The 16,816-nt window shown below is 40.4% G+C and overlaps 1 protein-coding gene and 1 pseudogene across 1 annotated transcript in view; both read right to left on the bottom strand.

The window, feature by feature from the left end:
* CACNA1B (calcium voltage-gated channel subunit alpha1 B) overlaps window positions 1-16,816 on the bottom strand; it is a 198,695-nt gene that overhangs the window by 76,080 nt on the left and 105,799 nt on the right. The window contains exons 23-24 of the mRNA XM_040460282.1: window positions 16,668-16,814; window positions 15,543-15,760 (exon numbers count right to left, since the gene is read on the bottom strand). Coding sequence (XP_040316216.1) covers window positions 15,543-15,760; window positions 16,668-16,814 — 365 coding nt within the window. The remainder of the gene's footprint in view (window positions 1-15,542; window positions 15,761-16,667; window positions 16,815-16,816) is intronic.
* On the bottom strand, window positions 7,095-7,271 carry LOC121020292 (uncharacterized; annotated as a pseudogene).

The following is a 16,816-nucleotide window of genomic DNA, read 5'->3' as shown; positions in this document are numbered from 1 at the left end:
CATCTCAAGAATTCTTTCTTGGACATTGGCTCCAAACCCCAGCACTTCAAACCACATCACTTAGAAGGGAGCCGCACTTTAGTGGCTTTCTGATGGAGGAAAAGAAAAACAAGTGGCTATGGCCCAGGGTCCTCCAGAGGTGGGGTATTACCACCAAATCAGAACTACAAGGCATCACCGAGTACAGAGACTGGATTTCACCGTCCTAACAGAAGAGGGTGCTTTTCAATCAGAAAGCAAGTAAGCCACTCAAGCCCCTCCCTCCTCTCCACAAAATCACTGGTAATTACTGGTCCAGGAAAAGTCAACACACACACACTTCCTCATTATCAGAAAATGGAACCCAACATCCATACAAAGCTTCCACCACAGGAAAACAGAAAGTAAGGATGAAACATTTCAGATAATATAAAATACTCCACAAAAATCAACTGCAAAGCAGGGGAAACTGCAACACAACCTTACAACATGAATTACACACAATTAAACCAGCCACCGCTAACACGAAAAATCATCACGAATAAGATTAAAAGCTCAAAATAAAAATGTACGGAAAACCTGACATGAGAGATGAGAGCTGACCAAACTCAGGAGAGAAACTGAAAAAGAAATCATCTGAGAAATGAAGTGAAAGGGAAAGACAAGACAGTCTCAGCAATCAAAAAGTCGAAGAGAAAAGAGACATGACTGAAATTATAGTAAAAAAAAAAAAAAAAAAAAAAAGATAGAGGTCAAATAAGCCAAGAGAAAGAGTGTGAAACAGGGAATGAGTTTTCAAAAGGATCAGGGATAAAGTGATACAGAAGACGAAGTAGTTCAACATTTGTATAACTAGAATGTCTGAAAAAAAAAAGTAAAACAATGGAAAAGAACTAACATTTAACCAGTGATCCCAGAATGCTTTCCGGAAATGAAATAATACCCATCGATCGATTTTTGACAAAAGTGCCAAATAATTCAATGGAAAAAGGACAACCTTTTCAACAAATGGCAACAGAACAAATGCATATCCTTGCGGGTTTGGGGGGATAAAAAGAACTTCTACCCTCGACTCATGCCATATATAAACATGAACCCAAGACTTCAACTCTTGGAAAGATGGCACAGAAGTGCTTTCCCCCATCCATCCCACTAACACAACTGAAAACCCTGGATGTCACATATAAGGCAAATATAGCAGGATTCTGAAAGGGCAGAGAGAAGCCAGATTGGTTAGGGACCTTGGGCCTTAAGAGCAACACAGCAATACGTTTTTCTTTTCTAGGTGTTCTTCTATGCCTCATATAACCTTGGTGCAGGAGAGGCAGCAACCCAGAAATGCCAACAGGCACAGATTTTAAAAGCCCCCAAAAAGTCAGCTCTCCCTAATGACAGGACCAGGAAAGGCGCAGACTAGCCAGACAGGAAACTTCTAGGCGATAACCACTCTACTACAGCCAAACACCCCAGAAAAAAACTACAGTTCTATCTCGGTTCATATGAGCAGAGACCAAGGGGAGCACAGACTTCTACCCTCACTGGCCTATAATGAGGTACCCAAAGCCCCTGCCAGGGTGGTATCAGAGAGAGCTGAGTAGGGAGTAGGGGCTGTCATCCTCACCCTGTGGGAACAATACCCCAACCCGTGTTACATCAGCAAAGATTACATGGGTAGCCCAGACTACAATTCCTACCCAGAAGTAACAGCACACCCCTTCCTTTTACTTGCCAGAATGAGTCCTAGTAGAAAGCCAGGACTTTACCACCGCCCAGAGGTAATGAAATCCACCCCTGCTGTGTCAATGGAGGTCACATGAGAAGCAGTAACAAGGCACTCCCACCTCTCTCAGATAGGGGGGCATCAGTGGAGGCCCAGAAGGAACAAGAAGTTGGCTCCCACTGGGGATCAACTGAGGTCGAATGAGAAACCTGTGCTTTCACCCCCTTCTGTAAGTAATGAGGCAGCTCGCTCACCCTCCCCCTGCTGGAGGGGTGTAGACCAGCTAAAACACAGTAGACCAGCTAAAACAAAAGATTTAAATAAAACTTGAGGTTTATAACATAATATTAAAATGTCTAGGTTTCAATTTTAAAAATCACTTGTCACACTAAGAATCAGGAAAATGTCAATCTGAACGAAAAAAGACAAATAGACACCAAGATGATACAGATGATAGAATTATCTGAAAATGATTTTAAAGCACCCATCATAAAAATGCTTCAGCAGACAACTAAAAACACACTTAAGACAAATGAAAAAATAGAAAATCTCAGCAAAGAAATAGAAAGTTGTAGCAAAGAAATAGAAGATATATAAAGAATTAAATATAAATTTAGAACTGAAAAATACAATAACTGAAATTAAAAACTCAATAGATGGGCTCAACAGCAGAATGGAAGGCACAGAGGAAAGAATCAGCGAATGGGAAGACAGAACAATAGAAATTACCCATTCTGAACAACAGAGAGAAAATAGACTGAAAAAAGTGAACAGAGCTTCAGGGACCTCTGGGACTAGGACAAAAGATCTACCATTCATGTCAACAGAGTCCTGGAAAGAAAAGAGAAAGAGGGCAGGGCTGAAGTACTCAAAGACAGAATGGATGAAAAAATTTCCAAATTTGGCAAAAAGACACAAACCTACAAATTCAAGAAGCTGAGCAAATCCCAAACACAATAAACCTAAATAAACCCACGCCAAAATACATCAAAATCAAACTTCTGAAATATAAAGACAAAGAAAAAAATCTTGAAAGCAGCGAGAGAGAAACAACAGCTTACCTATAGGAAGAAAACAATTCGAATGACAGTGGATTTCTCATCAGAAACCATGGAGGTCAGAAGGAAGAGGCACACGTTTTTTCAAGTGCTGAAAAAAAAAGAACTGTCAACCCAAAATTTACACCCAGTGAAAACATCCTTCAGGAATGAAGGGAATATCCAGACACTCTCAGATGAAGGAAAACTTAGAGAACTTGTCACCTGCAGACCTACCCTAAAAGAAACACTAAGGAAAGCCCCTCTAAACAGAAAGTAAATTATGAAAGAAGAAATATTGGAATTATAAGGAAAGAAGAAAGAACAATAGAAGAAGTAAAAATATGGTTAAACACAACACACTTTCCTCCTCCTCCTCCTGTGTTTTCTACATTATGTTTGACAGTTGAAGCAAAAATTACAACATACACTGATGTGGTTCTAAATATATGCAGAGGAAATAATTAGGACATTTACACACAGGAAGGAAAAAGAGAAGTATATTTCACTTAAACTGGTAAAATGACAACCCCAGTAGACTAGAATAATTTATTTATATAATGTAACACCTACAGCCACCATTAAAAAAAAAAAAACAATACAAAGACTTACACTCAATAATACTACAGAGAAATCAAAATGGAATTCTAAAATACATACAAGTAACCCACAGGAAGGAAAAAAAACAAAGAAAGAAACCAGAGAAATAGAAAACAAAAAGAACAAACAATAAATAAAACAGCAGACTTATTATAACATATACAATTACATTAAATGTAAATGGTCTGAATATGCCAAATAAAAAACAGAACTGACAAATATGCCAAATTAAAAACATGACCCATCAATATGCTACCTATAAGAAACTAACTTAAAATATAACCATATAGCTAGTTTGAAAGTAAAAAGGTGAAAAAGATACATCATGCAAATATTAATCAAAATAAAGTAGGAGACAGTATATTCATATCAGATAAAGTAGACATCAGAGCAAAGAAAATTATCAGGTACAGAGAGACACATTACACAATGATAAAAGAGTCAATCTTTCAAGAAGACATCAATTCTAAATTGTATGCACTCAATAACAGTGCTGCAAAATATGTGAAGCAAAAACTGATAGAAATGACAGAAGACACAGACAAATCCACGTTTACAGTTGGAGACTTGAATGCCCCTTTCCCAGCAACTGACAGATCTAGACAGAAAATCAGCATGCACACAGAACTCCACACCATAGACTCTTTTCAAGCACCCACAAAACATATACCAAGATATGCCATATCCTCAGCCATAAAACAAGCCTTAATAAATTCAAAATAATTAAAATCATACACAGTATGTTCACTGACCACAAAATCACCAAGCTAGAAGTCAATAAGAGAGAGACAATAGGAAAAATCTCGAAACCCTTGGAAACTAAACCACACATTTCTAAACAAACCATGAATCAAAGACGAAGTCCCAAGGGAAATTTTTTAATGGAATTGAATGAAAATGAAAATATATCAAAACCTGTGGGATACAGATAAAGCAAGTACTAAAAAGAAAATTTAGGGGTGCCTGGGTGGCTCAGTCAGTTAAGTGTCCAACTCTTGATATCTGCTCAGGTCATGATCTCAAGGTGCATGAGATCAAGCCCCATATCAAGTTCTGCACTGACAGCGTGGAGCCTGTTTGGGATTCTTTCTCTCCCTCTCTCCCTGTCCTTCCCCTTACTCATGCTCTCTCTCTCCCTCTCAAAGTAAATAAACATTTTTTTAAAATAAAAAAAAATTTATAGCTCACTAAATGTTTACATTAAAAAAGAGGAAAGGCCTCAAATCAATAACTTAAGCTCCCATCTCAAGAACTAAAAAAGGACAAAATAAACCCAAAGAAACAGAAGGAAGAAAATAATAAAGCAGAAGTAAAATGCAATTGTAAACAGAAAAACAGAGAAAATCTAGGAAATAAGAATCTAATTCCTTGAAAAGATCAGGGAGATTAACAAACTTTAGTAAGACTCACAGGAAAAAAAAAAAAAAGAGAGAAGACACAAATCACCAATATCAGGAATAAGACAGGGGTTGTCACCACAGATCACAAAGACATCAAGAGGATAATAGAGAAATACTACAAACAACTATACATACATAAACTTGACAAATTAAATGAAATAACCAATTCCTTCAAAAGCACACACTACAACTCACCCAATATGACATAGATAACATACCCTTATCACTATTGAGAATATTTTTTTTAATTCCAAAAAAGACATGCTTTATTTGCAAGTTCTACCAAACATTAAAGAACAATTAACACCAATTCTATACAATCACCTCCAAAAAAAACCAGAAGAAGGAACGCTTTCCAATTCATATTATGAATTCAGTACTATTGTGATACCAAAATCAGACAAAGACAGTATGCACACATGCATGCATACCACACACACACACACACACACACACACACACACACACACACACAAGAACAACAAAGCACCAATATCCCTCATGAATACAGAGTCAAAACTCCTTAACAAAACATTAAGAAACAGAATTCAGCAATATATAAAAATAATTATACACCATCACCAGTAGAGTTTATCCTAGGGATGCAAGGCTGACTTAATATTTGAAAACCAACCAATGTAAACTACCATATTACAGAAGAAAAATCACATGACCCCGTCAATTGATGCAGAAAATCATTTGACAAAAGGTAGCACTAACTGAATATAAAAAAACTCTCAGAAAAAAAAGGAATAGAGGGGAATTTTCTCAACTTGATAAAGAACATATATCAACACACCTTCCCAAAAAAATCCTACAGCTAATGTCACACTCCACGTTGAAAGACTGACTGTTCCCTCCTCCCACAAGATAGGAATAAGAGAAGGACGTCAGTTCCGCCACTGCTGTTCAACACACTTGTGGAAGTTGACAGTAAAATGAGGGAAGAAAAAGAAATAAAAGGCACACGTGTCATAAAACTGTTCATTATCAGATGACTTGATTACGCAGACAATCCCAAGGTATCTACAAACTAAATACAAACCAAAATTACACAATTTCTTTAAAATCTGATGAAAATGAAGACACCAAATGTCAGAATCTATAAGATACAATTAAATTAGTAATCAGAGGAAAACTCATAGCCTTAAATAATCATATAACAAAAATTAAAGAATAAAATAAGTAAACTAAGTCTCTAACTCAAGAAGCTAGAAAAATAACAACATAGTAAAACAAAAAGGCAAGAAGAAAATAATGAAGATAAAATTGAAAAGTAACATTTAAAAAACACTTAAAAAACAAAATCACAGAACTAATAAAATGCTGGTTCTTTTTATGAAAACCTACAAAACATATAAATCACTAATACAATCAAGAAAAAAAGAGGGAAACAAAGTACACAGGATAATGATACTAATAACGGCAGACACATGACTTTGAATTTGTCAAAACCCATAGAATGTACAACACAAAGAGGGTACCCTAATGTAAACTATGGACTTTAGTTAATAATAATATTTCAATATTGGTTAATCAATTGTAATAAAATGTTAATAATAGGGTAAAACTGTGTTTGGGGAGATTATATAAGAACTCTGTATTTTCTGCTAATTTGTCTACAAATCTAAGACTATTCTAAAAAATAAACCATTAAATAAACAAATAAAATACACAGGATAAAAAAATGACAAGGGGGGAAACAGAGGAAGTGCTTTTAAAACACTTAAGCCGGGGCGCCTGGGTGGCGCAGTCGGTTAGGCGTCCGACTTCAGCCAGGTCACGATCTCGCGGTCCGGGAGTTCGAGCCCCGCGTCAGGCTCTGGGCTGATGGCTCGGAGCCTGGAGCCTGTTTCCGATTCTGTGTCTCCCTCTCTCTCTGCCCCTCCCCCGTTCATGCTCTGTCTCTCTCTGTCCCAAAAATAAATAAACATTGAAAAAAAATTTAAAAAATAAAAAAATAAAAAACTAAAATAAAATAAAACACTTAAGCCACTTCTTTGCATAACTGTATATATACAAATTGGAAAGTCTAGATCAAATGATCAGTTCTAAGGAAATTGTAATTTACCAAAGAGATCTCAGGAGATAAGAAGTTTAAACAGACAATATCCATACAGAAATAGAGAAATTATTAAAGAATTACCCTTCCAAAACAAACCTGAGCCAGATGATTTCACAAGTGAATTCTACGAAATCTTTACAGACCAAGCAATCCTATGCTACTTAAACTATACCAGAAAAGGAAAAGAAGAAAACTTTCTTTTTATGAATCAGTAAGGGTTATGTCCTACAGACCGCCTTGGGTAAATTTTCCCCATAGAGTTCCCCTTAGTTTTATAATACCCTCACTTCAGGAAAACATATGTATCTCTCATTACAATGTTGTTGGGGTTTTTTTTTTTTTTGGCTGATGTTTATGTAGGAAAAATGTATACTTCCCCCAAACTCAACAGAACATTTTTAGTTTTCAATTAGCAATAATCGCGCCTCGGATAAACCTCATTGGCTACGATACTGCCACTGCGCAAAGCTCAACAGAACATTTTTAAAAAGTTTATTTATTTATTTTGCGAGAGAGAGAGACAGCATGAGTGGGGGGAGGGACAGAAAGAGAGGGAGAGAGAGAGAATCTCAAGCAGGCTCCACTCTCAGCACAGGACCCCACACAGGGCTTAATTTCATGACCACAAGATCATGATTGGAGCCAATATCAAGAGTGGGACACTTGACTGAAACACCCAGGTGCCTCTTAATACAACATTTTTAACAACAACAACAACAACAACAACAACAACAACAACAACAAATGTAGGGAAAAACTCTCAGGCAAGATTCCAAATTCAGTTGGTTGACTATTAGAATCATGTGTGGATGTTTTTGAAAAATGCAATAAGCTTCAATAAAGGACGTGTCCAAAGCAATTGCTTGTTAACAGCTATTTTAACTGTGGTGATCAGGGAAGGAAAGCATTTTATGTCCTGATATGATAGTTGATACTTTTCAGTGTTTAACTATGCTTTCGTTATATTTTTAAAAATTGACTGAGGATTTTGAGTACAACCAACTGTAATACATTAAAATTTTTATAGTACATTATAATTTTCCCATTTAAAATAATAGGAAATATAGGGGCGCCTGGATGGCTCAGTTGGTTGAGTGTCCAACTTCGGCTCAGGTCATGATCTCACAGCTTGTGAGTTCAAGCCCCGCGTCAGGCCCTGTGCTGACAGCTTGGAGCCTGGAGCCTGCTTTGCTTTCTGTGTCTCCCTCTCTCTCTACCCCTAACCCACTCACATTCTGTCTCTGTCTCTCTCAAAAATAAATAAACATTAAAAAAATGTTTTTTTAATAAATAAAATAAAGTAATAGGAAATTTGAAACATTATAACATTTGACTTTCAGTGATGGATACATTAAGCATATTGTAACTATATAGTATTCATATCTAAACCTTACAATACTTAAAGATAAGATAGGAAGACTATAGAACACATCTCACTCTAAAATATGCAATATAATGATTTGTAAGAAATATATATTTGGTCTAAAATCTATTTCACAGATACATTTGGCCTTCCTCCAGTTTCTGAGAAACATTTCAGAGCCATAAAGGTGACATGGGTGTCCTGTTACTAATGAGGGTGACTTTTGGATTCCATCCAAGGGCTGGGACTTGTTGCCAGGAGGACTAACCACATGATTAAAGGGTTGGAACTTTCAGCCCCAACCCTGACTTCCAGGGAGGAAGTAGGGGATGGAGGTTGGACCAGCCAATGGTCAATGACTTAGGACTGCAACAAAGCCTGCATAAAACCCAAAGACTGGGTTTAGAGAGCCTCTGGATTGGTGAACAGGTAGGGATTGGGAAGAGTGGCGTGCCAATAAAGAGCATGGAAGCTCCACACCTTTTTCTCCAGACCTCACCATACATATTTCTTCATCTAGCTGTTGATTCTTATCCTGTTTAATATCCTTTAACAAGCTGGTAAACCTAAGTGTTTCTCTGAGTTCTGTGAGCAAATTTAAAGAACTTAAGGAAAAGGTCATTGAAACCTCCAATCGCAGTTGGCAGGTCAGAAGCACAGGCGACGGCCTGAGGCTTCTGACTGGTGTCTGAAATGAGGGCTTGTAGATCTCAGTCTTGTAGGCTGAGCCCTTAACCTGTGGAATTTGATGGTATCTGTCAGACACCCTCCTGATGTCTGAGAATTGCTTGGTACCTGGGGACCCTCTTCATGCTGGACTTGGGTCTGGGAACCCTAAAAGAACTGGTGTCAGTAAAAAGTATCAATCCAAAAATCCCACATAAAATATTAACAGAACGTAACATCACATTTAAAAATATGTTAACTGGGGTACCTGGTTGGCTCAGTCAGTAAAGCATGTAACTCTTGATCTTGGGGTTGTGAGTTCAAGCCCCACATTGGGTGCAGAGATTACTTAAAAAATAAAAATCTTTTTTTAAAAATGTTAAAGCGGGGTTTATTGTAAGATCACAAAGACAGTTCAATGGTAAAAAGTTCATTACTATAAATCTCCATATTTAAGAGGGAAAATGTATGATGTCTAGCATGCTAAAAAGGCATTCAACAAAATTCAACATCTATTCCTGACAAATACTTACTGAAATAGGAATTTATGAGTACTGTACCTTGATTTTACACACACACACACACACACACACACACACACACACACACACCTCAAACCCAAATACAGGCAGAAACAAGGTAAGGGTACCCACTAAGTCCACTGTTACCTGATAGTGTATTTAGCCAATGCAATCACGCAAAAAATTAAAAAATTAGAAAAACAAACAATGAGAGGTCTAAGATTGGAAAGGAATAGTTAAAGCTGTATTTGTAGAAGTTTTGACATTATACTTAGAAAGAAACCGGAGTCAGTGCTAAAAGTAATACGCAATTTGAGGGTTCAGAAAAGTAGGAAGATACAAAACTGACATTTAAAAAGCAATAGCCCAGATTTCCACACCCAGCAGAGGCCAAGACAGAACCCAAACTAACCCTTGCACCATTAACAGTCATAAATACTAGACATTAAGAGAATGAAAAGACAAGCCACAAACTGGGGGAAAATATTTGCAACCCAATTAAAAAGTGGACAACAATGTCTGTCCTCACATCATAATGGAATTAAACTAGAAGCCATAACAGAAGGATAACTGGAAGTCCCCCAAAGACATAGAAATTAAACAATACACTTCTAACTAATACATGGGTCAAAGAAGAAATCTCAAAAGACATTTACAAATATTTTTAACTAGGGGCACATGGTTGGCTCAGTCAGTTAAGCATTGGATTTCAGCTCAGGTCATGATCTCGCAGTTCGTGAGTTCGAGCCCCACATGGGGCTGTCTGCTGTCAGCACGGAGCCTGCTTTGGATCCTCTGTTTCCCTCTCTTCTGCCCCTTCCCCTCAAAAATAAATAAACATCAAATATAAACATATATATATATATTTTTTTAACTAAATGAAAATGAAAACACAACTTACCAGTTTGTTGAATGCAGAAGCAATGCTTACAAGGAAATTTATAACACTGAATGCATATATTAGAAAAGGAAGATTTTGGGGCGCCTGGGTGGCGCAGTCGGTTGAGCGTCCGACTTCAGCCAGGTCACGATCTCGCGGTCCGTGAGTTCGAGCCCCGCGTCAGGCTCTGGGCTGATGGCTCGGAGCCTGGAGCCTGTTTCCGATTCTGTGTCTCCCTCTCTCTCTGCCCCTCCCCCCTTCATGCTCTGTCTCTCTCTGTCCCAAAAATAAATAAACGTTGAAAAAAAAAAAATTAAAAAAAAAAAAAAAAAAAAAAAAAAAAAAAGAAAAGGAAGATTTAAAAATCAATAATCTAAGCTTCCACCATAGGAAACAAAAAGAAAAAGCATGCTAAAAGTAAGCAGAAGAAAAGAAATAATAAGAATTAGAGCAGAAATCAATGAAACTAAAAAGAGAAAATTAATAAAGAATATCAACAAAACCAATGCAACTGTTTCTTTGAAAAGATCATTAAAATCGATAAGCCTCTATTTAGACTAACGAGGAAAAAAGAGGGAAAACACAAATTACTAATATAAGAAATGAAAGAAGGGACATCACGACTGCTCATGGACATGAAAAGGATGATAAAAGAATACTATGAACAACTCTTATGCCCACAAATTTGATAACCTGCATGTAATGGACCAATTCCTTGGAAGGACAAATCTCCCTGAAACTCACACAAGAAGAAATACACAATCTAAACAGGCTTCTGGGACTCCTGGGTGGCTCAGTCGGGTAAGTGTCTGACTTCAGCTCAGTTCATGGTCCTGAGTTCGAGCCCCACATTGGGCTCTGTGCTGACAGCTCAGAGCCTGGAGCCTGCTTCAGCTTCTGTGTCTCCCTCTCTCTCTGGCCCTCCCCGTCTTGCACTCTGTCTCTCTGTCTCTCTGTCTCTCTCTCAAAAAAAAAATTTTTTTTAATAAATAAATGAAAATAAAAATAAATAGGCTTCTATTAAAGAGATTGATTCATAAATTAACTACCTTCCAAAACACAGAAAGCACCAGGCCCAGATGGGTTCACTGATGAATTCTACCAAACAATTAAGGAAGAAATTATACCAATCATCAACAATCTCTTTCAAAGGATAGAAGCAAAGGGAGTAACTTCCTAACTCATTTTATGAGGTCAGCATTCCCCTAGTAACAAAACCAGACAAGGCATTACGAGAAAACTGGTTAGACCAGTATCTCTCATGAACATAGGTGCAAAAATCCTCAACAAAATATTAGCAAATCAAATCCCCCCAAAAGTATAAAAATAATCATATACCATAACCAAATGGGAGAGCTGTGTCAGGTATTCAAGGCTGGTCCAACACTTGAAAATCATTGAATGTGATTCATCCCATCAACAGATTAAAAAGGAAAAGTCACTTGATCATATCAATAGGTGCAGTAAAAGCATCTGACAAAATCCAACACCTACTCATTATAAAATCTCCCAGTGAACTATGGAATAGAGGGGAATTTCCTCAACTTGATAAATACTCTCCACAAAAAACCTACAGCTCACCTCATACTGAATGATGAGAGACTTGAAGTTTTCCCACTGAGATGAGGTACAAGGCAATGATGTCACCTCTCACCACTCCTTTTCAACATTGTGCTGGAAGTCCTACTAATGCAGTAAGGCAAGGCAAGGAAACAAAACGTATATAGATTGGGAAGGAAGACATTAAACTGTCTTTGTTCACAGATGACATGATAATATATATGGAAAACCAAAAGAATCAACAACAACAACAACAAACTTCTGGAACTTAAAGTGATTTAAAGTTGCAGGATACAAGGTTAATACACAAAGGTCAATTGCTTTCCTATTTACCAACAATGAATGAGCAGGATTTGAAATTTAAAGCACAATATCATTAACAGAACTACCCTACGACCCAGCAATTGCACTAGTAGGGGTATTTCCAAAGGATACAAAATGCTGATTTGAAGGGGCACATGCACCCCAATATTTCTAGCAGCATTATCAACAATAGCCAAATTATGAAAAGTGCCCAAATGTCCACCAACTGATGGATTAAAAAGATGTGGTATACATATACAATGGAATACTACTCAGTGATGAAAAAGAATGAAATCTTGCCATTTGCAACAACATGGATGGAACTGGAGAGTCTTATGCTAAGCAAAATAAGTCAGTCAGAGAAAGACAGATATCACATTTCACTCATATGTGGAATCTGAGAAACTTAGATGCACATAGGGAAAGGGGAGCAAAAATAAGAAACAGAGAAGGAGACAAATCGTAAGACACTCTTAAATGCAGAGGACAAACTGAGGGCTGATGGGGGTTGGGAGGTTGGCAGGTGGAGTAAATGGGTGATGGGCATTTAAGGAGGACACTCATCAGGATGATCACTGGGTGTCATTTATAAGTGACGAATCACCGGGTTCTACTCCAGAAGCCAAGACTACACTGCCTGTTACCTAACTTGAGAATAATTAATTCATATTAGCTCCCCCCAAAATGAAATTCTTAAGTATAAATCTAACAAAAAGTATCTACAATATCTATACGTAAAAAACTGAAACTCTGATGAATAAAACCAAAGAACTACATAAGGATAGAAATGTTCCATGTTCATGGATAGGAAGATTCAATATTGTCAAGGTGTCAGTTCTTAACAACCTGACCTATAGATTCAATGCAATCCCAAGCAAAATCTCATCAAGTTATCTTATGGATATCAACAAACTGATTCCAAAGTTTACATGGAGAAGCAAGAGACCCACAATAGCCAACACTTCAATACAGAAGGAGAAGAACAAAGTTAGAGGTCTGACACTACCCAACTTCAAGACTCACCATAATATTACAGTGATCAAGACAGTGCTGTATTGGTAAAAAAAAAAAAAAAAAAAAAAAAAAAAAAAAAAAGACAAACAGGGCAAAAGAACAGAATACAGAGCTCAGAAATAGACCCCAGAAATAGAATCAACTGATCTTTGACAAAGAAGCAAAGATCGAAGGGCAAAGATCACCTCTTCGAACAAATGGTGCTGGATGTCCACATGCAAAAATGAATATAGATAGGCATAATACCTTTCACACAAGTTAAGTCAAAACGGCTCATGGGCCTAAATGTGAAATGCATAAAACTCGTAGGGGATAACACAGGAGAAAACCTAGACGACTCTGTTTCTGATGATCCTTTTTAGATGCAACGCCAAATATATGATCCATGAGAAAAATAACGTATCAGCTAGAATTAATAAATTCTGCTCTGTGAAAGATAACGTCAAGAGAACAAGATGAGCCACGGACGGGAAAAAATATTTGTAAAAAAACACATCTGATAAAAGAGTGTTATCCGGGATATGCAAAGAACACCTAAAATTTGAAAATAAGAAAACAACCAGATTTAAAAATGGGCCAAAGATCTTAAGAGACAGCTCACTGAAGAGGAAAAGGCAGATAGCAAATAAGTATATGAAAACAATGTTCCACATCACACATCATTAGGAAAACGCAAACTTAAACAATTTGATGCTACGACATACTTACTAGACTGGCCAAAATCTGGAACACTGACAATACCAACTGCTGCCAAGGATGCGGAACAATAGGACCCTCGTACGTTACTAGTGGAAATGCAAAATGGTATAAGCAGTTCAGCGGTTTCTTACAAAATGAAACATAGTCTTACCATATGATACAGCCATTACTCCCCTTGGTATTTACCCAAAGAAGTTGAAAACCAGTTCACACAAAATCTTGCGCACGTTTATAGCAGCTTTATTCATAATGGCCAAAATTTGGAAGCAACCAAGATGTCCTTCAATAGGTGCGTGGATAAATAAACTGCAGTATACCCAGACAACGGAATACTATTCAGTGCTAAAAAGAAATGCGCTATTGAGCCATGAAAAGACATGGCAGGAACCTGAAATGCATATTGGTAAGTGAAAGAAGCCAATCTGAAAAGGCTATACACTGTATGATTCCAACGCGATGACATTCTGGAAAAGGCAAAACTACAGAGACAGTAAAAAAAGATCAGGGGTTGCCAGGAGGTGGGGAAGAGGGGCTTGACAAAAGTCAGGTGGGAAGCCTGGGCCGATCCTCAAGTTTATCCAGAGAGACTCAGACCAGGGGGGTTGCTTTCCAGGAGTCTGGTAAGACAGACCCACTATCACCCATGGGAAGGGAGACCAGGGATAGGCCAGGGAAAGCATTCTCCCAAGGAGGCAAAAAGGAGGCGAGCTTAAGCAGCTGGAGCTGGCCATCTCCCATGGCCACACCTAGCACTGTGCACTGGTTCACAGGCCCCAGGTGAGAGCACCTGACAAGAGGTAACAGGCACACACACGTGTCTGTGTTTGTGGACACATCTGCAAACACAGGCAACACCAGGTGGTGGCAACTGGTCTACTCGAGACCTAACTCTTCATTTGGCCTTGCACGTCAGCTCTGCTTCTGTGGTATCTTCCCCTCCCCGTGGAACGCCTTCTCTGTCCTCGGCGCTCACGAGAGGTCTATGCACCTTCCACACAGTATGAGGGGACGGTATTTGTCCGTCTTGTCCCTACAAGGTGGAGTGGCCTGAAAACAGGAGCAGTATCTTGTCCACCCTGCACCCTCAGTCCCTGCTCTCATGGTCAGGCAGTCAGGCATGGAGTGGCTGCCCAATCAGGCTCACACTCACGTGTGAGTAAGTGAGCGAGTGAGTGGGGGGAAGAAAAAAGGGGCTGAGGCAAAGGCCTATGGGGCTCTTAGTGCAGGGATCATAGGGCAAAGTAAGTCGGTAGGAATACCAGCACCCCGACAACTTCCTCCTTCTCACCCACGAGTTCTCAGCCCCCATCAAGTCTGGGGACATGGTCCTTAGCAGCTTTCACACAACTATGAAGAGCTGTGACCATCCTGAGGTCTGCTCTCCTGATGAGACCGTAAGCCCCACAGTTCCGCGGGGGCCCCCCCCCCCCGCTATCCCCAGCACTCTAACACCATGCCTGGCGCTGAGCTGGTAACTTGCAAATATTTTTGGAAAGGAGGAGAATAGAGTTTAAGTGGCATGTGATAGCAACAGTGCTCCTCTGGGGCACTGGAAACAAAGAGACATCAAGGCACAGATGCTGACCACAAAGGACTTTGTCTCGAGCTGGTGTAGACAGGCTCACACAGGCATGCTCTGTCCCCAAGCGGCTGCCATGGAGAGAGGGGGACAGGGGAGAGCAAACTGCGCCTGCATAAGGTGGGCCCTGCCCCGCTGATACGGGGAGATACTCACTGGGAACAACCGTGGTCTCCCCAGGAGGGCCGGTCAGCGTCACCGGGATATGCACAGTGGCACTCAGGTCCGAGGGTTGACTGCCCATCCGTGTGACATTCCGCTGATTGTCTGCATCTTCTGACTGTTCCTCCACCTTCTGTAGGCAGGTGCTGGGCAGTGCATGTACAGGGCCCACGCCCATCATCTCACTGGCCTCCAGGTCACAGCGTGGCTCCCTGCAACCAAGAATGCACATCAGACTCTGATGCAGCCCTAAACTCCTAGTCAGTCTGCAAAATCCAGCTCCTTATGCCCCGATGCAAATCAGATAGATCCCTGACCGCCTCCTCTGCTACTCCGACATTTCATATGGTTTTCATCACTTCGTACATTTCTGTGTTTTCAGGTCTGAAAAGTAAAAATGGGGCCGACTCAACCTGTCTGTCCCTGGCACACGACCAGGCATGGCTGGCATCACACTATGTATATAAAAGGGAACTACGTGCAGAATGAAGAAGCCCAGAAGAGGGTGTTTCTCTAAGCTACTCCACCTGCGGCCCCTCCAGAACTCCGCACACAAAGACAGACTCTAGACCTGAGCAGGGGCTTCCAGCTGCCGGGCAGGCGCCCAAGAGTGCTGGCCTCAGCCTGGGGCCTCCTGTCACCCCAGCTTTCTCACAGACTCAGACTCATGGCCTGTCCCTGCCAGGGAGCAGGCGAGCCAGCTGGTGTGGAGAGCTGGGAGGCCCTTTCTGTCATGGCCACCCAGCCTGGCCCTATTCCTTCCTACCATTTAGCCCCCAGTGGCCTCCTCGGGCCTCCCTCAGTCTCTCTCCAATCTTCCCAAGCCAACGTGTCCCAAACCAGTCCCAACGATTTCGTCCTACACCCTCTCTCTCCTGCGAGCCTTAGAATAACGACGGACACGCACGAAGCAAACCTGATCCCCACGCGGTTTTAAGGATTTTACACGTCGCCCCAACAGGGCAGGGTTGTCCCCACCGCAGAGAGAGAGGCTGAGACGGAAGGCGGGACGGCCAACCTGAACAGGGACAGCCCCGCACCCCTGAACCCTGCGCCACCGGCACCCCCAGCCCCTCGCCCCTCGCCAGGGCCCCGCCTCCGCCACGCGCACTCCCTCACTTGGGCTGATGGTTCCGGAGCTCCTTCTCCTTGTCCCTGTCCTCGACCTCGCCCTCCTTCTCCGCGTCCTCGTGCGTGGGCAGCGCCTTGTGCCGGGCCCGGTGCCGCCGCGCCGGCTCCTCGCCGCTGCCGGCCTCCCGGGGGCCGGC

Source organism: Herpailurus yagouaroundi, unplaced genomic scaffold (genome assembly GCF_014898765.1).
Source record: "Herpailurus yagouaroundi ecotype Mexico unplaced genomic scaffold, PumYag 249, whole genome shotgun sequence".
NCBI lineage: Eukaryota > Metazoa > Chordata > Mammalia > Carnivora > Felidae > Herpailurus > Herpailurus yagouaroundi.
Note: the sequence above shows the minus strand (reverse complement) of the source record. Positions and strands in the feature narration are given on the sequence as shown.